Source organism: Drosophila yakuba, chromosome X (assembly GCF_016746365.2).
Source record: "Drosophila yakuba strain Tai18E2 chromosome X, Prin_Dyak_Tai18E2_2.1, whole genome shotgun sequence".
Lineage (NCBI taxonomy): Eukaryota > Metazoa > Arthropoda > Insecta > Diptera > Drosophilidae > Drosophila > Drosophila yakuba.
This window is the reverse complement of record NC_052526.2, coordinates 15,910,450-15,935,129: the sequence shown is the minus strand read 5'-3', so window position 1 is coordinate 15,935,129 and position 24,680 is coordinate 15,910,450. Positions and strand designations below refer to the sequence as shown.

Sequence of the window (24,680 nt, the reverse complement as noted above, 5' to 3'; positions counted from 1 at the left end):
TGACGAAAAAAAATATATAAACAGGAAACAATAACTCGCTTAATTTTAGTTTAAAACATAATACTGAGCAAAAAATGTGTATATAACATTTTGCCTACTAGATTTTTTGCTTTTTTATTTTAAAGATATTTTTATATATTAATTAATTGCTTTTCGTTTGTTTGTTTTCCATTTTTTCACTGATCTATCGTGTATATATATTTTTTAAATATATATTCCATCAGGGCCAGTATTTTTAAACTTTACAAATTTGACTATTTTTATATAATTGTTTTTTTTTTTTGTTTGTTTGTTGTTGTGACTGTTTTTGTGTTTCGTGTGGGCGTGTGTAGGTTATCACGTTTTCTTTTTCAAAAAAAACAAAAACTCAATTACAAAAAAAAGAAGGGTTTTACAATTCTTGTTTAGGGGTAGACTATATTTAAAATACGTTTTAAAATAAAATAACAATTTGTTAGGCATCGTACACACACACACTGCTGCAGTGTGTGCGTCTCGTGTATAGGTGTGTGCGTTTTTTTTTTTTTGTATGATTGTGTGATACCCAGTTTTCTAGAACGCCCTTATTTTCAAATATAAATGTACCGATAATGTATCGAAATGCATATTTCAGAAATTGTATGTTTGACTTGCATTCGGCAAATAAAAAACATTTGCGATTTCAAGTCGATGGATTATATCGATCGATTTCGATAAGCGTCGATTAATTTATATTTGAAAGCAGGAAGTCCGTATCAACCAAGTACAAGTGTGCTTACACCTAGACTAACACACAAAGGTTTTGCATTTTCCGGGGTTTCTCACTGCCTTTGCATTCAATAGCATTTCGCTCTTTTCGATCTCTTCTCTGTATGTACAAACTAAAGTTAAAGCCAAACTCGGTTGGACTTTGAGCTAAATGGTTTCTCTCTTGCAGGTGTCTCGGGTGTTCGGGGGGGTGAGGGGTACAAATGTTCTACTACAAAACTACAACCACAAAAGTATGCAACGCGTTGCGGCCTTCTAACGGCGCTAGTTGTTTATCGATCACGGAGCGCATTTGTCTATCGATAGTTATGCTAGTTTTCAATTATCGATAGAGTTCATCGTCTTTTTTTTTTTTTTCATTTAATCTTGTCTTTTTTTTTTTGCATTCAAATCGATAAAGCGTCCAATCAATTCGCCTTCTGTCTATCGATAACTTGATGGAATGTGGGGTGTGAGGGGCATGTGCGGTGTTTTTTGTTTTGCTTTCGGGGTGTCCTTGGGTGAGAATCAAACATTTACAGGCGCGTGACCACAATGTCCTCCTCGAGATCGTCCAGTTCGTCGTCGGTCTCCTCGACGCCATCTGCTCCTGCCTCGGCGGCGGCCAAAGCGGCAGCGGCTGCGGCGGCGGCTGCCTCCTTCTCCTTCTCGGCGGCCTCCAGTTTCTCCTGCTTCTTGAGCTTGCGTTGCTGCAATGGAGGAGGATATTAGGTTTTGGATGCATGTCAAGTGGGTGGCCCACTTCTGGGGATATTTGGGGCGCGGCTCCTCAAGGAAGCTTTTAATGCCCGAGTCCTTTTTTTCAATTTAATCCTATTCAATTCTATTGGAAACATGAAATACTCTTTTTATATTCTCTTTGCATGTGTACGTGTGATTCGCAAAAATGTTGCCTACTTTTGGGCATGCAAGGCAACGAGCAACGAGATATCAAATTAAAAATGTCTATAATTATAGCTATGATCTATTTTATACTTTCCAAATATGAAATAGAGTACTATTCGATAATAAAGCATCCCAGTAAAGAGTATTAAATGGGGACTCACCTTCTTCCTGTAGAGGATCTCCACGATCACGTAGCCGATGCAGCCGAGCGTGAGCACCGCCAGCAGAATGTAGAGCTTCATCTGCGTGCAGAGTGTGGTGGCGTAGGCGTAGGCAATCACGAATCCGGCGGACTCCCACAGGCGGTAGTTGGAGAAGGCGGCCTCCTTGTTCCGGCGGAACAGCAGTCCGTACAGTCCGTTGATCTGCGTCTGCCACACGGCATCGCCGACGCCCCACAGGCCGGACATGGCATAGAAGATGATGGGATTATCGGGATTGGGACGCCAGAAGAGCTCGACGGTGATCAGGGTGAAGTGGACGACGGCGCCGAGGACAATGATGGGCGTGCGACCAATGTACTTCATCACCGATCCGAAGAGGATCGAGCACAGGGCATTCACCACACCGAAACAGATCATCACGAAACCAATCTTGTTCACTCCCAGGGCGCAGGCCACATAGGCCTGGGTGAAATCGGCACCAATGAAGGCCTGTTCCATGCCAATGAAAACGGTGATGGGGATGAGGAGCTGCAGATTCGGTTTCTTCATCTGACGGAAGGTGGCGGACAGCAGCTGCAGTCCCGACAATTCGGCTGCGGAATTGGAACCCTTGCGCTTCTCACCATACCGCTTGAGGGGATCCAGGAAGAAGGCGATGATGCAGACGGCGGCCACAATGCAGGACAGATAGATCATTGAGATCTCGAAGATCTCATCCTCTGGCGGACGCTCCAGGTTGCCATGGCCGCCGCTGCCGGTGGTGCAGAAGTTGGCACCGCAGAACTGCAAATCCTCCTCGCTGACCGTCGTGTTCGAGCTGCTGCTACCGCCATGGGCGCCGCTGGAGAGGACTAAAGGGGATGGCAGGGTCTTGAGTTAGTTGGGTATTTCGATGTCTGGTGTCTGGCCAATCGGCCAGTGCTACAGTTCTACAGCTCTACAGTTCTTATCGTAATTATGTTTACTAATGTTGTTGATTTCCGGGAATCGGTTAGCGATTATCAAATATGCTTTGTAATCGCGCTGGCCTTAAATGACTAAAATGATTCCCGGTAGCTGGCTAAATCAAAAGCTAATACTTTATTAATTTAAGAGTCGAGTTGGCAATCTTTTCAGTCTTTACGATCGATCTGATTAGATTGCTGGTGACTTTTCGCAATTGTTTATGACTCAGTTATGACCATTTCGAGAGTGTGAGGAGATTACTTAGCATAGGAGTTTTGGAACTCACCCAAACTGGAGATGAGATTGCCCCAGAGCTCAGCGGATTGCCAGGCCAGGAAGAAGAAGCCAAAGAATCGCACTATAATGGCATCCACCGCCTGTTCCGTGATCTTGGCATACACCTGTCCAACCTGCGTCAAATAGGTGGCCTTGGACGCCCACATGGGTGCGGCGCCCATACCCACAAGGATACCGGCGGGCACCAACGTGTAGAATCGCGGGAAGAGCTGGAATGCGATGTATGGTGCGTAGCAGAGCATGCTGCACACCAATGTCCATTTGACCGTTAGTTTCCTAATGATCAGAGTGGGCAGGAAGATGCAGGAGACCACCAAGGCGGCGTAGATCGCACTAAGCGACACTGTGCCCAGGCCATCCTTGGCGTTTATAGAGGATTGCAGATTGGCCGTGCCCTAAAATATGAGAGTTTGGTTAGCTGGCGTGCATATCGAATTTATCGAGAATTTGTGATCAATTTTGGGTAATTAATAAAGCTGAGGAAAAAGTTGCTTAATAATGTAATTAGTTTAAAGTTTTTTAGGTTTTTAGTTTTTGGTTTTTAGTTTTTTGTATTTTTTTTTTGGTTTTTTTTTTTCAATTGGTGTTCAATTGTCAAAGATGGCGGTACATACTTTGTGATCAATATTCTTAAGTTATTTTAAATGCTGTTAATATCACAGAAAAATTCTGCAATAAATAAATATAACATTATTATACTTTTTGCATTCAAACAATTTGCAGTAGATTGAGTTCATCATAGGTACATAATTCGGATTCAAACAATTACAATTACAATGACTATTACATTAACAAAGAAATTTTGGCAACGATTACTACAAATTTCGAAACAGTTTTTCTTTTTCTTTTTTATTTTTATTTTTCTTTTTGGTTCGTTTTAAGGGCTATTGTGGCAATTGTGTCTCTCACCTGAAACGCTGTAAACTGCACCATGAAGGCGATCGAGATGATCGAGATATTCTTTAAGATGCGCCATTTCTCGCCCGGATTCAGCACAACTTTCTCTCGCAGCGAGGCGGTGTCGGGCTCGAAACCAGCTTTTGGCTAAAAATAAACGAAAAACAAGCAAAGAAAACGTATCGTAAGCAAAGTGGCAACAGATCGGTATTCGCTTTTGGCTCAGATCTCCCATCTCTCGCATCACCAAACCCCGAGGAGTGCAGCCCGCGAATATATATGTATATATATGTAGATGTAATGTCAAATGGGATGGGATAATGAATGGATGATCATGATAATCATGATCCTACTTTCTTTCTTATCTCCTCATTTTCGGAGCAGCGTTAACTTTCTTGCTGTGTCTTTAGATAATAAACAAATTTATTTAAATAGCTGACCATCAAAACCAATTTCCTTTGTGTTGTAAAGCGAAATGCACAGCGAGAAAAGCAGCGTGGAAAATATCCAAACAAAATAAGGCCAAGCAATATAAATTAATGTAAGATAATAGCTAATAGTGAATTGTTTAACCATCTAGATGCTATCAGTGTTCAAAAAAGATTCATTTCATTTATACTTTATTCATTTGCATTACTCTATAGAGCATTCGCAGTTCGTCTAGCCCCTTTGACAGCTTTCATTTTCTGGTCTTGTTTGTGCCGCCCGACACACTACACATTAATTAATTATTTATGTGTTGGCGCATTTTACACTTTTAGCTTTAAAAACAAACAAAAAAAAAAAACGAAGGGGGAAAATTTTCGGAATGATCCGCACTCAATTTAAAAAGCCCGCACGCGTTTTGCTCGCGTTTCGCGCGCGTTTTTGCGCATTGCGCATGCGTGGCGCGCCCTGCCCGCTTTTCGCCTCCAAAATGGCCATCGAAATGTCCGTGCCGCCTGGCGCTGGCTCCCGAGAACCGACCCAGAGCCAGAAACGGGCCCAAAGCCACTCCGAAACTGGCCATTTCGCATGCACCGCACAGGGCCAGAAGGTTACATCGATAGAGGAGTAGAGTACGTAGCATTTAGACAGTCAGGGGCGTCGGCTTCGCAGGGGGTTCGGTGCGGTTTGGTGCGGTGCGGTTTAACCCACACGCGTTGTTATGCAAGTCGCCCCATCAATTACATTTTTCACATTTTATCTGTTTCGTTCACTCGACACCTTCTGTGTATGTGTGAATGAGTGTTTTTTATTTTTACTTTTTTTTTTGTTTTTAATTTAAGCCAACAATATGGACTTAATTACAGCACATAATAGTTGCCGCTGTTCACACGATTTAAAAGTTAAGGAAATCGGCAGATCGGGCGAGTTGAGGGGCTATAGAAACCCCGTTTTGTTTGTATGCAAATTGCAGACAGATTTCAGATACAAAAATCCCCTCGCAGCTTATCAGCATAATAAAATTGCATTTAAATTTTGATTATAAACAAAAAGGGAACAACAAATGGCAAACCATTAAAAACGTCAGCGCAAGCACACTCAAAAAAAAAACAAAAAAAAAAACAAGAAAAAGGAAAAAATTCCTGAAACGCCTAAATGTCACATTTAATGAACTGGTCAAAAACGCAGTAGTGTAAAATTGAAAGTTAAGCGCAATTGGTTTATACAAAGTGCAACAAAAACAGTGAGCAGGCAGTTAAAAATTTAATATCACTCATACGCCCTGTGTGCGCACATTTTTAAAATCTACGTAAAAGGTATTTCAAATTTAAATGTGAGCCAGTGTTTTTGGGACAGCGTATAGATAAAAGTACGTATTGATGGATTGCAATCAAAAACAAAGCAATTAAATGGAACTTCTAAGAAAAGCGTTGGTGAATTTCAGCGAAACGCAGTGGCTGCAAGGGATTTTCAGCTATCGATTGCAGTTGCCACACCGCAAGTGCAAATGAATATGGGCTACGAAAGGTAGGAAAATCATGACAATGCGCAAAGCCAACTGGAAAACCACTCTCAACTGTCTGTCTGTCTGTCTGTCTGCGTTTATTTGTTAGTGTTTGCTGTGTGTTTGTGTCATGCTTTTCCCGCTAACAGCTGATTATTTGGGTTTTGTTCGCTGTTCACCCATTTCTAGCCAGTTTTGTATACCTTTGCTTCGCTTTTGTATACTTTGCGAAGAAACGGCAAGCCGAGCTTTAAAACAAGTGCGCGTAATAATAATGCCAGTGCACAGGGGCCATAATGATATGCGAGAGTGTTGGCAGCGACGCCGCTAGTTGAGACCGAGACAAACAAAAACCGCCGCAAACCAGTTCAAAGCGGCCTGCTGAGCGGACAGACTGTCGCTTCGAGTGTGGCCGCAGGTGTGCTGTGTGTGTTCATTTTGTATACATTTTCTTCGAGTGTGTTTGCGTGCGTGCACTAAGAGAAAATATGCAGCTCTTATTGACCATTGAAATGCGAGTTTAAATTTTAAAATAACAAGCTTATTTTAAAATTGGTTGACTAAATTAAATAGTTAAGATTATTCAAGAAAGCCGCACTAGCATTCATATAATTTATGCAAAAATGTTTGCTATGAGATCATTTCTTAGTAAAATATGCAAAAAGGTATTTAAATAATAACTACATATAACATTAACTACATATACTGCTTTAGAATTATTTACTTCATTTTTTTTTGCTGTGGAAAGCCAAATGCTTCGGCAACATGTTGCCAGCGACCTACTGTCTGTTGCACGTGTGTGTGTGTGCGTCTGCGTCTGTCTGTGGCAACATGTTGCGCACGCGCTGCGCCGCACGAGATTTGCGTTTTATTTTTAAACGCGGCACGTTTCGTGTTTGCTCAGCTCACACAAGTCTGCCACCCCCCCCACCCCCCTGGAAATCCCCTTCACATTTTACATGCCATTTGGCTGTGTGGTGCCTTACATACAGCAGCGGTCAGCAGAATGCAGCACAGCAGCCATTAAAGCTGCAAACACAGATGCATTTTACAGAAATCTGCTGCGTTGACCGCCGTTGTAAGTTGGTTAACGTTCTCTGGTTTCTTATACGAAATTGGTATTATTTTTATTATTTTTTTTTTTGGCTGCTGCGGTTCTGTGTTGACCAAGCGCGGAAAACGAGTTTGGTTTCGATGTCTCCCAAGAACCGATTACACACTGGGTGGGGCATGTGGCATGGGGCATGGGGCATGTGGCATGGATCTTGTGGAGGGAATGGGTGTGGGGTTGGGGGTGTGGTGCGGCCATTGTAAATTGGCAATATTTTATTATGAAACCTTGTCGGTGCTTTAATTGTGCAATACGTTTTTAGTCTGTCGTTAGTTGCTGTTTGTTCGTTCAACTTGGTTTATTATTATTCTTTTTTTTTCGGCTTTAGTTTCTTCTGTTTCTGTTGCTGTTACCTTATTTATTGCCAAATCGATTGGCCATCAGCTGGCTGGTCAAGTTTGTGGCTAAGACTTATCCATAAATACTTCTTCGTTTATGTGTGTGTGTGTGTGTGTGTGTGTGTGTGTGCGCTTTCTGCTGTCACATTTCTTTTTCTGCTTTTCAGCTTCTCGCGTGGGCTTTTCGATTTTTCAAATTTTTGTCTTTGGTTTTTGGTTTTTGGCTTTTGGTTTTCAGTTTCTTGAGGTGAAATTTATTTCGCCTCATTAAAAGCCAAGCCAAGGAGTGGCCAAAAGCAAGCCACATCACATGCTAATGATCATCCGATTCCGAATTTTGGCTTAGTTCGACCGGGTTTCTCGCTTTATTGAACACTTCCTCCCCAACATAAGGGCCATCGTAGGAAAAAAAAGACTGTGACGCGTGTCATTATAAAACATGATTTCTTTGGCGAAGGCAAACACAGTCATTAAGTCAACAGCAAAACAATACACAATACTAAACAAAACAAAATAAAAAAAAAGAGAAAAAAAATACAAAAATCATAAACAAACGGCCCCAGACACTCGATAAGTGTAATCCACCTTATAAGCTATATGGCCAAATGCCATACGAGTTTATATACCTAGTCGTCCATGCATGAATGAATGCCAAAAACGCGAATGTGACAGCAATTTTCAAGTGACTTTTCAAGCTTTTATGGTCATTTCGATAGGTTCTGTTCTATGCCAGAGAGAACCCGGTAAATTCCCAAGCCGTCTGATTAGAACTTGATATCTAGGCGTGTGTGTTTATAAGGTTGGCCATTGGCACTCCACAGTTTGCAGAACTTCAAGCTCAACTAATTCCAATGACTTCCTATGCGCGGCTCTCGTTGAACTGGTAAACCAGTTGGGATAATTGTGTGGCAGCCAGTTGATTTCATTGTAATTACCCTACTAAATCGAATTAATCTAATTAACCGACTAGGGCGATAATGTTCTATGTGATCTGCTGAACGGATAAGGTAACTTGCTTAGAATTCGGTATGTGGCACTCATTTGCACTGATAAGAAGTGAGGTAAACCCAAGTAAGAGACCTTACTTACAAGACCAATAACAACCCAACGATCTGAGTAATGAATTGAGGTTTGCGGCCCAAATTTGGTATAGGGTCTGCTCACACTTTTCAATGTTGAATAATTGAGGAAGAGTTATCATTTAATTATGCAGAACTCGAAATAATGAGCCTTGTTTCGTAATTTCTCTTCGCCCGCCTTTGTTTACAAGATTTGTGGGCCGGTGATTTCATTATGGGTACGTTGACGTGTCCAGCGCTTGTTCAAGATGAATGAGGAGGTGCAAGCCAGGTAAGCACTCCACGAGGTGGAGAACTACTTGGGATCCCAGCCATATCCCATCCCAGAACCCATAACAAAGTAAAACACTCACCTTGACGGGCTCATCGTTCTCGAAACCGGCGTTCGTGAAACCAGTCATCTTGCTGGCTCTTTGTGTTGTCCGCTCCCTTTTGGATTTATTTGGGCCTGGTTAATCAATTAACCCAAGGGAAAAGTGGGCTGCAAACAGATCGAGAGAGAGAGAGAAAGACATGTAACACCATTAGACTATTAGATTATAAAGCCATTTGTTCGCGATTGCAAAATACAGTGGATATAGCCCGCGATTTGCGAGCACTCGTATGTATTCAGCAAGCGGTAATAACAATAATAATAAAAAATATAATAACATCAATACAGAAAGATTTTCGTTATTGAAAATTGCCTGGAGCGAGCCATAATTGTTGGAAATTTCGTAGACAAATTGATGGCACTGACTGCTTGACTGCTTGACTGACTGACTGACTGACTGACTGACTGACTGTATATATATCTACATACATATATATTATAGCCCAGGAACAATTGCGAATCTGTTTGAGATTCAGAAGCATTCTGCCAAAGTCTTCCCCATTCATTTGGCCCGCGTTCCCATCGGTTGGTTACCAATTTTGCCATTGTCTAATTGTTTATAATTGACATTACCCGCCGTACCCGCCCCCGCCACCGCCACCGCCACCGCCACCCCCCCTTTCATCCGCAGTTCAAGTTCATGTCCAATTAATTGCATATTAGGCGGTATCCAAAACTATTATTCAGGCCCCTCAACTGAAGCGACAAAACACAATGAAACCTCTGACGACACAACAAAACACTAAAAAAAAACACTAAAATATCAAACACACTCTCGCACAAAACCAGTAATGATAATAAAAACAAAAAAAAAAAAATTGGGTAAACTTTTTATGGCCAGACATTGGCATAGAAATTCTCAAAGGAGATACGCTCAACAAATAATCAAGCGAAATAATCAAAACTCCAGCATAAAAATGCTAAAAACTTTATGAGTTATAATCATCGCCGGGTGCGGTTTCTTTTTACAATTCTGCATAAATTAATATTTATTTATGCTAACTAAGAAGTTAACATTTTCCGAAAAAAACGCAAAGACTTTAGAAATAGATGAGGATATAGACCGAAAATATCGATGGCCTCGGTTGGTTCACTCGGCTGATCGCCATTTGCAGTCACGTGTGGATCAGTGGACTATAACCAAATAAAAGTTTATTATATGTACTCTCTAACTTGTGTGACTTTTTATTGGTGCTAATAAATTGAAGGAATAGCTGGAGGCCCCATTTCGGGGATTTTTAATCTCTCTGTAACCAGTACATTTGTGGTTGTTTTTACACATTTTTAAATGGTACATTTTAGCTAACTATTTAGTATTTTATCTCCTGTACCATATAATCTATTTTGTGCATACATCTCACGTTTTTCCGATTTGAATGTTAGTTGGGACTTGTTAATGATTTTATTAGCAGACCCTATGACTGATTGGCTTAAGCGCGACCTATTGTTACTATAATGTGGCATAAGCTGCAGTCCCAAGTGTCCTATGAATTTTAGCAGTCACTCTGGCGATTGTCTAAGATTTTCTCTGATGCAATCCAATCCGATTCGACTAGTGAGTGACTCGTCACTATACGGCATGTGACTTCACATGCATTATATATGGGGACTTGGTGTTATGGCAGTGACAGTTGAATTTGCGGCGTGAAGAGCACGAGCTGTAGGATTGATAGGTATATACATAGATGTATTTGAGTACTAATGGGTATCAATATGCCAGTATATCCCAAACTATAATCGATTAGTGGGCTTAAGTATCTGCTACGCGACCGATTCAATTCGATTCGAATACGATTCCATTTGATTTGGTTCGACTACTATCGCAGATAATACGACGTAGATTGGGCATTTCGGGTTTTTTTTATTTACGAAAAAATCCAGAAACGTAGCAAACGTAACAAAAACTGGCCAAAATGAATAGGGCTCATAAAGAACTTGCTACTGGCGACTGCGATCAACGATCCACTGACGTCATCACAACAAAGTCGGCGCCGTCTAATGCTAATTATCTTAAAGCCAAACAGCTGGCAAAAGTCGATAGTCTTGGCCGTATATGTACATATATATAGGTACTATATATAGATATATATAGGTACTATATATATGTATAAACAATATGAGCATGCCAGAATATTTGGCCAGCACGTGTTCTTTTCAGAGCTTTTCAATTGGCGATATAGTTTTTTTTAGCGGATTTAGCCGATTGCACATATCTGATATCTGATGGCATGCATTCGATTAGAAGTGAATGAGCCGCCAGCGCTTATATAAAATGTATAATATGTATGTAGATACATCTATTATCCGAATTTGGCCGGCAATTGGCGGTTCTCTACATTTGAGCCAAAGATTTTTATGGCTGCTGCGTGTGGGTTAATTTTTGTATATGTCGCATATAGTACATAAAAAAAGCGCGACACGCGCCAAACGTCATTAAAAAAAAAAAACAAGCAATACGTTTTCAATTATTATTCTAGCGAAATAACGTACTCATCAAAGTCGGGAACTCCATAACACACGACGTATCAACGTATTTCCCTTTCCATCCGACGCCTTTCGAAATCAAAATCAAAATCGATATCGAAATCGGCTATAGACAATCTGCATTATCTTGGCTTAAGTGGCCTACAAATTGGCTAGTGCCAAATGTATTTTCATTGTTATTCGCTCGCTTTTATTTATTATTATTTCCATTTTGCCACACAGCCCTTCACCTAAACAAAGTTTTGGATTTTTGCACTTTTTAGGGATACTCTTGAATTACTTCAAAAGTTTGTGAATGAAAAATATTGCATTTACTTATTTACAGCACCTATTTTTCTTAAGGACATTGTCTGCTAATTTAAAGTTCTCAAAAATTATTATTTTTTGAATATAACATTCTCGATTAAAATTGAGGTTTTTCATATATATTACAATCAAATAAAAAGCTTCTAAGCTAACCCACTATTTTTGGCAACAAGTGCACTTGGCACTGCTACTTTTTCGACGAATTTAATTGAATTGAATCGAAACGAATTATTTTTATACAAGATTTAAGACTTTTTCCGACACGCGGAACTGTCGCAGTTTCCGCAATTGAGAAATAAAATCTATAGTATTATTTGTGTGGCAGTGGAAAACCTTAAACCGAATGCTTTATAGCACTTGTTCAACGAGTTGTATGCCTCTTTTTTTTCGCTTTATAGAGTAACTCAATACGGTCGGCTTGTTTTGATTTTTATTACTAAATACTACAATTTGCTTCGATTTGTTTTTTCTCTTTTTTATATTTTTTTCTGCATTCGAATTTGGTTATTTGTAATAAGTTTTTGTTGCTCTTTCGCTTCGCTTTGTTAAACTTTATGGCTGTGATTTGTGATTTGTTAGCCTTGTTTGTTGGCTGGATGTTTTTGGACTTTTGACAGGATCTTCACTTATACTTTTTGGTGGTCACACTCACAATTGTCGGGCAAAAAAAATGCGGATCCTTTGGCCGGTGGACACGGAACTCGAAACGTGAAACTTCAAAACTTCAAAACTCGCACCTTGAATCTTGGCGATCTTGGCGCAGTAGGAACTCGAATTGAGGACTGAGCCAAGGAATTAAAAAGGGAACTCCAAGTGGCCAAGTGGCTGTCTCAGAGCCTCGCAGTACAATGCCAAGAAACTGCGACAACGTGCGAATTTTAAACGAAAAGCACTTTCTAGCTAATTGGAGTGATTAGTGGCAGGCGTCGCTGTCGACGTCGACGTCGCCACCAGGTAATCGCAAATGGCGGTCCAAGAGCTGGCCAAGATATATGTGGGCAAGGTTATCGCCTGGCCGGAGCTAACTGTAAATAATCGGACAGAGACAGAGACAGAGATGGAGACAGAGACGGAGACAGAGATAGAGATACCGCCCCGGCGGCATTATTATATATATTTGACTATATATACTATATATAGTATGTATATTTGTTGTACTCGTCTTAAATTGTTAACTCATTTTGGGCAGATACTATATAGTATATATATTTGCACTCTCTCTCTCTCTCTCTGATTTGCCTTTGCCAATTTCATAGGGGGCAGCGGGTGACAGTGGGTGGCAGGTGGGCGTGGCAGCTAAGTCGCGGGTCGTGTGGCAGCTTTCAGGAGCGGTTCAGCCGCAAAGATCATTCAATGGGGCCTCTATAATCAACACAAGTTTAAAAGGATTTCCTAGACTTTCGACTGGGATTCCTTTGACTTTATAAGGATTCTTGTAAATACTTTGTAAGAACAAATCCCACTGGAAATGAATAAGATTCTAAAAGTTACCCAACTAAAAAGACTCTAAGAGTTCCTGAAAGCAGTAGCATAAATAATAGTTAATACTTTAGCTCAAAGTCCATAAACATGGGAACCCTTCGAGATGCCCTAAGTTCTAAGTTATTCAGCTTGGCATGCCATGGTATCGCTGCGATCTCCAGGGATCCGCTGGGACAGCCGCTCCTGGGCGATAGGAGGGCTCTTCAGCTGTCGAGAGATTGATACTTTGAAGCACTGGAGCGAGGAGTGGATCCGGCTCGATAAGATTAGTCGGTTCCAGCTCCAACGACATATACAATGGCTATTTATTGTCTCCATTTGGACGCGGCAAATGCCGTTCCATAAATTCTAATTAATAAACGCGCACGGGTTGATCGAAGGGCGTTTTTGGGGGTTTTGGGGGCGGTGGGTGGTGAGTTGTTTTTTTTCGGGTGGCTCATCCTATCACCAAAAATGTGATAGCCCGTCTTGTGGCTAAGTTATCGCGGTTATTAGCGCGTGATTATGTGGACTGTGATTTCGATGCCGGCGATCGTAAATAATATATGTATGATTAGCACAAAGTTACGCGGAAAACCGGGCAATAAAAAAATCGGGTGTCCACGGGTTTTTAGGGATTTTTTTTTCCACACTTGCTACCGCCTTTTCTTTGTTTCACTGCTGTTCGTTTGTGATTCGTTTCGATTCGATTCGATTCGTTTCATTTCAATTCGGCTTATGGTTTATGGCCACTTGGCCATTTCGGACTCCACTTGGCGGCAGTGGCTCAAGTGTCTGTGACTAAGGGTCTGCGGTTTATCGGGATATCAATAAATTCGGTCACTCGAAAGTCGAGAATCGGGTGACGGGCGCTAATGAAGAATGACGGATGAAATTGCCCCTAGGATAGCGATCAGTAATACCGGTAAAGTGCACTGTCAGAAATCGGGTAACAGCACACTGCTAAAGCTTGCCAAAATACGAACTAAATTCTTGCCTGTGCAGCTAAACAAAACTCGACTATACATAGTTGCCAAAAACAAAAACAAAAAAGAGTTGAAAGCCACAAAAAGCGAGTGTGCCGCAGTTGTGTCAACAAAAGTATGATGCCCGCGTTGAAGGGTATCGCACTTGACACATGCCTGGGTTTATTCACACACCGATCGGCTGTGAAGCTACTTAAGTATGTATGGAGCTTTAAAGCCGGCGAGACTCGTTGCGGATCTGGCCCGAAGGAAAGAGCCAACTCGAGGGAGTTGTGTTTAAGAGCTGCGATCGCGACTTGGAGCCCCACAAAATATTTGCTATTTGGATGACCCAGTTTTCGGGCCAAAGCAACCAAATAAAAAATGCCAAGACTTGGGTGAACCAAAAAAAAAAACAATACACTTCGATTGGCATTGGTGGGCATTTGAATAAGCCAGCGAACGTAGTTTCTTTCTTTCTAAAGGTGGTTTCAAATTTCAATAGAAGTATTTGAAAAGTATTTATGAAAAATGTAGAAATAACACTTTAATTATTTAAATGCCTTTGGGAGGAATGATCTTATAAATTAAAAAAGGTTTTTATGAACATGATTATTGCGGTTCTTAAACGAGCATTTATAATATACATATGTAAGTACCTTTTAAGCACTTTACTGAATATATAGTAGGTGCGCTTCTTATTCACTTATCCTTTCGAATGAGAAACACTCATCGAACCGCTCTTTGATCTCTAAAGGTTAAGTTCCCTAACGAATAGAGGCACACATTGTAGGGCTTTATCAGTCTAATAGATCGTTTAAAATCAATTAATCTTCGATTCGGTGTGTACTTAAGCCCTAAAGCCACGAGAGGCCATCGACATAAGTCAATGGCTGATTGATAGAGACAGCTTATCACTTGGAATACAACAATGGAAGTCGCATAACGCTTACAACAACCATTAAACCATTGAACCATCGAAAATCAAAAATCGAAAATCGAAAATTGAAGGCTAAACCATTGATAAACGACATAAACAGGAAAAGCTGCCAGCCAGGTAAATAATACGAGTATAATGAGTCATAAGATCTGGAGCGATCTGTTGTTACCAACTCAATTGGGCCAAAATGTGAATAACAACTGATGAACTGATGAAATGGGCCCAAATCACTGGCTATTCTTGCTAACAGAGGCCTGACTTCTATCGGTATCGATATTGATATTATATTAATTAACATTTTTTTTTCCACACTTTTTTTTTTTGTTGCTGCAGTGAATTCCAATAATCAGGTTTATTGCCAGAAAATTTCACAAAATCTCCACACACACACACACATGCGAGTATATGACAATTTTTTGCTGGTCACGTGCATGGATCTCGAGTGGGCTGAAAAAAACGCTGGGAACCCAACTGGTTTCGTCGTCAGCAATTGTGGGCATACACTCTTTGCCTTTTTTCTCTGATTTTTTTTTCGTTTTTCGTCTTTTTGTGGGCATTTGCCTATTTATAGCCAATATTTTTAGCTGCTGATTTCATTTCTTTACTGGAGTGTCCGATACTCGAGGCGGGTACATATATTTTAATTAAAGTAACAACACAAATCGCTTAAGTGACCAGCGACCAGCGAACAGCGACAAATTGTCTAAGGAGGATTAGAGATTGCGGCACACACGTCGTATGCGCGATTTCTGCTCAGATCTGCGCCAGATAGACATATAAGCCATTTCTAAGTGTTGAAGGGTGCAATTCGAAATTCTGATTAGCCACCTGATAGCCCGCATTCTACGAGATGTTTCTACAGGAAATTATGGTCGGCCAACTAACGAAATTGATAGCCGTATTGAAATAGGTAGAGTTTAAGGCAGGTGCCAAGTTATAATAAAATATTTATTTATTTTATTGTTTGTGCATGGATTATAGAGGTGCAGAAGAGAGCAGAAATAATGGAAACAACGTGCTCCAAACTTGACTAACAATCCAAATAACCAAATTGTTTCGCTTTGTTGGCCGTCGGCCGAGTTGATTGAACTGGCCCAAAAGCAATTGTACATGACAATTACTTAATAACAATACGGTTTCATATATTGGCCCGTATCTCTATGTGATATAATTAAAATCTTGACTCTTAATTGTTGTCGAATGTCAACGAGATCGGCACAAAGGCGGATTGATTTTGAGATTTGATAACAACAAGGCCCTAATGATAGTTAATCTTCGAGGGGCGTGGCAGGGGGGCCAAAGCGATTTGCATTGTGTTTCGGGGGCAAATTGAAAATGGGGAAAATAAATAAAAAAAATCAGAGAGATCAGAAAACAAAACACAAAAATAATCAAAACATAGAGGGAGAAAAAAGATTCTCCCAGGTTAAATCACAGTGGAATTAACACGCAACTGTGCACACAATAATCGTATTAATAACAATGATTTCCACAGTCCCCGGGCCATTCATACATCGTATATAGATATATAGATACATATATATATATATATATAAATATATATAAATGTTATATATGGGCATTATTTTGTTTTTGATATTATATGAACTAAGCCAGCTAGCCAATTTCCGCCCGCCAATTTGAACCTCGTCGAGTGAGTTTGCGTGATTTGTCTGGCCATAAAATATTATATTGGTATAACCGGGCTGTAATCGGCATGCTAGCCATATATCATATACTATATATATATATAAATATATGGGATGGCAGAAATCAGAAATCACGGCTTAATCAAATTTAAATTGATTGATTTGGCGGCGACCGTAAAGATTACTGCACGCGGCTATAAATCGATTGATTCGTATCAGCAGCTATCGCCAGCTCCTTTATAGAGCGTTATACAATAAAAATGATGCCATAAAATTATGGCCGGGATTAGGTGCCAAAGAGGAAGTGGCTCCAAGTGGTTCCAGGGTCTAGCGAAATTCCGGCACTCGAAAGGGTTCTGCACGTGTGCCCATGGAAAGTGAAAGGTTCTAGAAAGCTATTAACCTTAGTTCCAAAGTTCTCACCCAACTATTTATATATAAATAAAGCATTTCGTTTATTTTTCGACTGAGCAAAAGGAAAGGAAGGAGAAAATACTGTGCGCACAAGACAACCTAGACCTTGAGCCGGCTAAAAACATCCGATTGACATCTAACAGGTCGCCAAGACTCGTCATCGAAATGCATACTTCTAAGCATATATACATTTCTGCTATTGCAATTGCAATTGCAATTTCAAGAACACACAATTCATGTATTATTTTAAAATTGCTAGCTCTTGCAACCGATGCTATTTGCAACCTGCAACATTCTGCAAGAGAAATCGTATTTCTCTTTTTGCATCACGTATACGCAGCGTTGCTCTGCCCGGGCAAGCATTGCTCATACGCCGCGTGTGTTTTTTGCACATCTTGGCCAACTGCTTCCCACAGCAGCGCAGCGCAGTGCAGCGCGAGAAATAAAAGCACACACAAAAAAGCCAACAAATCACCGCGTAATACAGCAAACTGAACTAAAAATGGCCAAGACCGAGACCTTCGTCCGCGATTAGAATGCAATTAGTGGCAGCAAGCAAACGGCAAACACAGCAACAAAAATATAAAAAAAAAACAAAAAAAAAACTAACAAAATAGTAATAGGAAAAAACTCCACGAAAAAAAAGGTGTTCTAACAAAAAACATTGCATTGAGCTTCATTTCATATCATTCTGTTCAATTTCCATTTCCATTTCAGTTTCAATTCAATTTTTTACTCTGCCCGCCGTTACAGTTTCGTTTTCAGTTAGTTGTCGTTTTTATTTATTTATTTCTCATTTGCTCCGTCATTTTTTTTATCTGTCATAATAACTTCCGCTTCAGTCTCTTTACGAGCGTAAGAATAATTAGAGGGCACTATACAGCACCGAGTTCTTTACTTAACCCACATTGTTTTGCCCATGAGGTTTATTTTCAGCAAGAATTTTGGCATGAAGAGATTATGGGAAGAGAATAATGCCTTGTCACCTGTCTGCTTTTAATTTTATTTATTCTTGTGGCCAAAATAAATTGGGAATCGAAAAGTCTGTTTACAGGGAATATTGTATCATTGTATCGTTCAAATGATTTTCGAAAAGATTTCGATGGTGCAAAGAAGCCTTTGGGTAATTTATACCCATTTTATAGTACATATATATGTACGTATCTGTCACGCGTACAGTATTATCATTTAAACAAAATAACTCTAATAAATGCTTCATAAATTAAATGTAAGAACTTAAGCGTGAAAAGATTTTTAGACAAATAATGCCCAGTCACCTGTCCGTTTGTATTTCTTTTTCGACAAATAAACGAAAAATCTGAAATCCGCCTCCGCTTTTGGCCATTAAGTGTTTGCCCAGCCTGCGGCTTAAACTCAATTGTTTGGCTTTTGATATTTCTACGCTTTGGTCCGTGTTTATCTGCGTCGCAAAACATGGGCCTTTCCCAAGCGCCTTCATCAGCAAAGATTAAAAATCCAAAAAAAAAAAAAAAAAGGGAGTGAAAAAAATAGAGGAAAAAATGGGGGGCATAATGGGACATAATGAACGTGTTATATAATCGCAGAGCACATCAAAGTTCAATGTTTGCCATTGAGAGGCTTCTAGCACTATCATATCACTCTGTGATATTATGAAATGCGAGTGGGAATACGAATTCCAAATCTTATCTACCAGCGGCCACGAGTCTGGATGCTATATGCTAGTATACCCGTATTCGGATTCCAAATCGGATTCGGGCTCATCAGCGACGTGGCTGGTCATACGGTGGCTCTTATCACGGGCAGCTGGTAATTATTTGGCTATAAATAACAATAAAAACCTGATCGTAAAACTCACAGCGCACCTTATCACGATAATGATCGTTGGCCGCTTGGCTACTTGGCTACTTGGCTACTTGGCTACCGTCTTTCATTTCAGTATCTCTCTCTCTCTGTAGTTTTATAATTTCCCCCATTCCATTTCAATGGCGGGGGGCCTGTGTGGAAAATCAAAAAAAAACTACATCAAAATCAACACCAGATCGCGGAGCCTGTTTAATGGAAAGTTTTGATTGCGGCTTGGAAGTTTTCCCAGCGCCTTGAAACTCCGATTCTAGAGGTTACAAGCCGTTTCATGTTTATTTCATTTCATTCACAAAAGAAACTCGTCAGCGCCAACAAAAGGTGCCTACAAACATATAAGTATGTGATCCATATGTATCTATATATTCATATTGGATGTAAACAAGTTTTAGTCTTATTTTTGTCACCAATCATGGTTGCTGCTGTTCGAGGCTTATGCAATGTTGGCTATCGATTTTATCACTTGCTGCGGCCCCAAAGTGTTGGCCATTCAACCAAGTCAGCAGAAAAAATTCTAAATAAAAGAGTTTTTAAAGAGTCATATTAAAGAGTTTTACAAAAAAAATGCGGGTAAATTCACACAGCTATGAAAACTTGATGCTCAAATTTGAGGATTTAGTTTATGGCAAGTTAGAATTTAACAAACTGAATAGCCTGTGTATCTCGCAGATTGCTTACCTAGCGTATTAAATTATACAGTTTACCTTGCAACCTTGCTTAACATTACAATTAAATACGGAAAAATATAGGGCAGCCATAAATTGTGTAATAAATAAAAGCGGGGATTAGTGCGAGCTGCAAAAGGGACGGAATAAGTGGCGCATTTTATCAGATCTTATTCTGCTTATTTAATCATGCTATAACGAATTCCGGGAAAAATAAACGATTACGTGCAAACATGAATTTCAGTAAATTCTATCCTCTGAGCACGAATACAAAGCCGCCTTTTAGCCCACATTTTTTTTTTGCCTTTAACCAGTTTCGCTAACTTCTTTATCAGGTTGAGAGAACTAGAAGTTCAGCAGTCTGCTGGGGCTCTTCCCCGAAAAAAATGCAAATCGAGGGAATTGGCTGACTAATTACACCTTGATATCTAGATTCGAATTCAAGACGATGGCGATGATGATGCTGATGCTGATGATGGGTGCGCCTGTGTTTGCCGTGTTGCCAACTTTAATGAAGTGATAACACATTGGACGGCCCAAGAAGACGCTCCAATTTTGCTTTCGGCGAGGATGCTAATTTGCCGTTTACATAAACTTGATTTGCCCAGCGTATTAACGAGACGGCAGTCAATATTTGCCAGGCCATTTGGCACTGGTCGTGCCAACGAGGATTCGTCGTAGTGGTGCGACCACGGTGCGGATGAGTAATAAAGTCAAGCTGCCGTCTTCTACGCTGTCATTCAAGACGAAGTTGCTGTGCAAACGATCGCAGCACGGCACGATATCAACAGCAGATATACATACATAGCTGCCATAAAGCAGCCGCAAAACTCAGATATTATTATCAGCATTGTGTTTCGGTTTTTTGTTGTACTCGTACATCTGCAGCGTCAACAGTGCCGAAAAAAAAGCGAATAAACAAATACAGAATCAACTATGGACAATGCGTATAAAGAAAGTGCACCCAACAACAATGGAAAACTTATCGGCTTTTCTGATCCATATCGCATACTATATATAATATATAAACCTATGGGCTTCAGTTTTTCCTAGTCGAGTTCATAATTTAAGTTGCTGCCAATTTTATCGCTGCCTTGGCTATATTTCTGATTGATTAATGACCGACTATCTGAGAAACTCGTTCGTCATTAAGAAAATAATTCGGGTATTTGTTTTCATCTATTTTAAATGATGATTATTTCAGTGGTATTCAATTTATGGCCATGTTTGGGAGTATTAGACTTAATTTACGGCCAAGTTCCTGATCTACAAATTGATAATTTAAGCGACAAAAATTAATGAAATGCCATGTTCAAGATTTTTGTATAACAATCAATTTTGTTGTTGATTTAATGTTATAATTTATATTCAGCTTGCTGTAAACTGTTTGCAGTTGGCTTTTCGATTTATGGGAACATTTCATAAGACAATTAAGAGGAAAAAGGTTCACTTGCATAATTATCTAGATATTTTCATCGTAACAAAGTAATTTCATATTGTTTAGATTTCTTTCAACTTACAAAATATTTGCAACAATTGTTAATCAAAATTTTTACTGAATGCCTGAAAGCACTTAAGTTCTCAACGTTGAATTTAGTTATGTAATTGTTTAGTTAATATATTAATTAAGCAACCAATTTTAATTGCCTGCAAAGCGTTGCAATAATCGCTCGGATATATATAATATTTTCGGTTGGATTATAATAAGGCCGCTAATTAAATAAGACTTAATAAATCTGGTAAGAATAATCGCATTCTACAGTCCGTACCGTTAGGCGTGTGTACAATAATTGTGCGACTCATTGAGCCATAAATATTTCATAATTAAATAAAGAGTTTGATTTGTATCTGTGTTTGCCTGTGTTTGCTGTCTGCTACTTTTTGTTGATTTTGTTCGTTTTTTTTTTGTTTTTTTTTTTGTTTTTTGCGGAAGTGCATTGATTTTCCACTCAAGTGGGCACTTGACTCGCCGCTGTCGTCATGAATTGATTTTCTCACCTTTATTTACTTAAGTTTTTCAGCTTCTCCTCTCGCACCGCGCAGCGTTCGAAAAATGTTAATTAGTTTTTTCCCCGGCGGCCAGCACTTTTAATTAGAACTTAGTATTAGTATTTCTGTTTGTCAGCAGCGACAGTTGTTTCTAGGTGATTTGTTATCGCAACATTTATGCAAATTGCCATTGCAAGTGGGCAATTTGTGTGCGGAAATCCGTTTGCAACGCATCTTCATGCGACTTGACTTTTCAACAAAAAAAAAAAAAAAATGCAACTCACATCAATCGAAAAAATCGAAGAAATCGACCAAAAAAAATCGACAAAGCATCGAAATCGAAAAAAGCGCACTGTGGATCCCAATAGTGAAAGTTTTCTATGCTGATCCGGGGCGCCAGATGTGAGCTGCCTGCCATATAAGCCACATATAAGCCACATATAAGCCACATATAACACATATATAAGATATATACAAGCCCGTAAGCCGCTGACGCCGATTGACAAGCTGCGCATGCGCGGCCATCGCTTAAATAACGCCCCGTGTCTCTGCATCGCGCATGCCAAAATTCAAAATCCCAAGTCTATGTGCCTCCCTGTCCCCTGTCCCCTGTTTCCCAATCCCCAATCCACAAACCGCAATCCCAAATCCCAAAAAGTATCCATCAGATACAGCGCGTCACATGGCCATAGATGGGCGTGTGGGTGTGGACCACCCACAAAATGCCATTTGTGCCAAATTAGCCGACATCAAAATTGCGGGTACGTAAGGAAAGTCAAGTGAATAATGATTTCAAATCTACAAGCCACCTGAATATTTCCCTCTAAATCTCCATCTAAATTTACGAGCTTAATAACATATTTTCATGTTTCACTTGACAAACTAAGACAGTTTTGCTGCACAAAGTATTTGAATATTTGAAATTAATTGTAAATTGTAAATTTGTTGTGCCTAAATTTACAAATGCATATTCGTAGTTAGATTGTTACTATAGTAAGGTCTGGAATTTTCAGCTCCATTAACTCACATCGCCCTTCATTTGAAAGTCATACACTTTCTGAAGTTGAAAGTCTCTGCAAACTGAGACTTGAAAAGCGATTATCGTTAAGCTTGACCATAAATAATTTTTTAGTGCAAAAATCGGGCTGTATTTCAAAGATTGTAAGGGTTTTTCCAAACTCCACACATAACTCAACTGTTTTGAATATTTGCGAATATTTTAAAGAAAATATATTGGTAACATAAACTATATGTGATCGAACTAACTCAACTTCTACGCTCAACTTAAGGGGAACAACCCCATTTGCCACGCCCACTTGGCTTTCATTAGAATTGCCTAACAACTTCCACTTTTGCTGTGTTTGGTTTTCATTTTTATTTGTATTTTCATTTTCATGTTATTTTTATTTTTTATTTTGTTTTGCTTTTGGCCCCACTAAGCCGCAAAGTTTATGCAATTTGTTTATTTATATTTGCGGCAGCCAGTTGTTTTGGGTCTTTGGGTTTTTCGCCCCTGTAAATGAGTTCTCTTGATTAAGAAGGTTCGTTGTATTTTTATAAAAATGATTAATAGTTGCAAACAGTAGTGTGTAAGTGCTTTGATTGTTTTCAAGGAAATGCAATATTTGGGATATGTTATATAAGTGTATTTTTGTTTTCTAAACACTTACTATTATATAATTTTTTATGTTATATAAGGGAAATTAAAAATTTCGATCCTAAATTTGTATATTCCTCATTTAAAAATAATTTGTTTTCTTTCTACTATTTATCACAATTTATATTTTAAAATACCTAACGATCAGGAAAAAAGGCTATTTAATTCAATTATTTATGCTTAAAACATATATGTAAAAATTAAACAAAGCCTGGCTTCATGCTCATCAATTTTCAAATATAAATCAAATTAACTACAGGACACTGTATTTCACCAACTTTAAGTCTCATATTCTTAAGGACACCGACTTTATAGATCCCTTTTGCAAGCGTTAAGTTGGCTCCTGCACTTACCGTTATTTGTGGATCTGCAACTCTTAAACGAGAGAGCGACTTCCAGTCCTCACTGTGTGTGTGCGTGTGTGTGTGGGCTTGTGTTCGGGGTGCGTGTGTGTGCGTGAGCGTGTGCGGACGGCCCAAAAAAACAGGATGCGCTGCTTTGCCGCTTAACGAAAAAAAATGCACTTCCGTCTTTTAATGCGATCGCCTTTGTATTGGTGAGCGCGTTTTTGAATTATGATATTATTGTTTTTATTTTCTTTATTGTTTTTATAATTTTTGTTTTTTGGCAATTAAGTGTTATGTAATTGGATTTTGTTGCTCTTTTGTTCTGGACTTTGAAGCAGGAAGCTTAAGGGGGGCTTTTTCGGGGGGGCGAATGGTTTACATTTCCGTTGGGGAAAAAAATGGATCCGCAAAAAAAAATGTCACAAAGGATGCGTGGTCACCAACAAAGTCACATATGTGCTTTAGCTTTTATTTATTTATAGCGTATTTGGATTATTTTCGAATAGCAATTGATTTTCGAAATTAAAAAAATTGTTTTTTTTTTTCAATTTTCAGAGAGGGAAAAGCACACGACCAACTTGAAAACGCACTAAAACGGTATTAAAAGCCGAGACTAAAATTAACTTTGCAAGTAATTTACAAGCCGGAGCCGAAGCGAAGCCCGAAAAAAGCCGAAGTTGGCCGAAAGCGAGAGCGAGAGAGCGCCCGAGAGTTCACTTCACTTTTTTCTTGATATTTATCGCTGTTGCTGTTGTTGTTGTTGTCTTGTCACAGATCGTTATTATAATTGTTGTTGCTGTTGTTGTTGTTGTTGTTGCGGGGGAGAGAGAGATGCGATGCCCTTGTTGCTGTTGTAGCTGTTGTTGCAGTTGTTGTTGCTGCCGCCGTTGCGATGCCAGATAATGGATAATGGCAAAAATCAGCCGAAATCAGCTAAAATCAGGCAAAATCAGCTGCTCGTTATCGCTCTCGAGTGCTGCTGTCTGTGGTGGCCAAACGTTGATCGCTGGCCGTTCGCTTGGGAATGATGTTGGCTTAAAGCCCGGCGCTACGTAATATACGCTCAGATCCTGTTTGCATGCCGTCGACGTCGCTGCCGGCGTCGCTGTTGGCGTCGCAGCCGGCTGCAGAAGAGAGCGATGCGAAGAGATGGAGATGAAGTGAGCGAAGAGAAAGATCACGAGCTTTTTTCCGA

The 24,680-nt window shown here is 39.7% G+C and overlaps 1 protein-coding gene across 2 annotated transcripts; it reads right to left on the bottom strand.

Moving 5' to 3' along the window:
• Positions 1-1,044: 1,044 nt before the first annotated feature.
• LOC6525605 (UNC93-like protein) lies at positions 1,045-24,517 on the bottom strand. Of its 2 annotated transcripts, none has more exons than XM_015190899.3 (6): positions 23,492-24,517; positions 8,747-8,874; positions 3,948-4,082; positions 3,028-3,433; positions 1,794-2,647; positions 1,045-1,436 (listed from the first exon to the last, which is right to left on the bottom strand). In XM_015190899.3, the coding sequence occupies exons 2-6, from the start codon at positions 8,792-8,794 to the stop codon at positions 1,263-1,265; spliced, it is 1,617 nt and encodes a 538-aa protein (XP_015046385.1). In that variant the 5' UTR covers positions 8,795-8,874; positions 23,492-24,517; the 3' UTR covers positions 1,045-1,262. The 2 variants fall into 2 exon arrangements, with proteins under 2 accessions (XP_015046385.1, XP_015046384.1); XM_015190898.3 differs by lacking the exon at positions 23,492-24,517 and adding an exon at positions 12,209-12,381.
• Between the last annotated feature and the right edge of the window lie 163 nt (positions 24,518-24,680).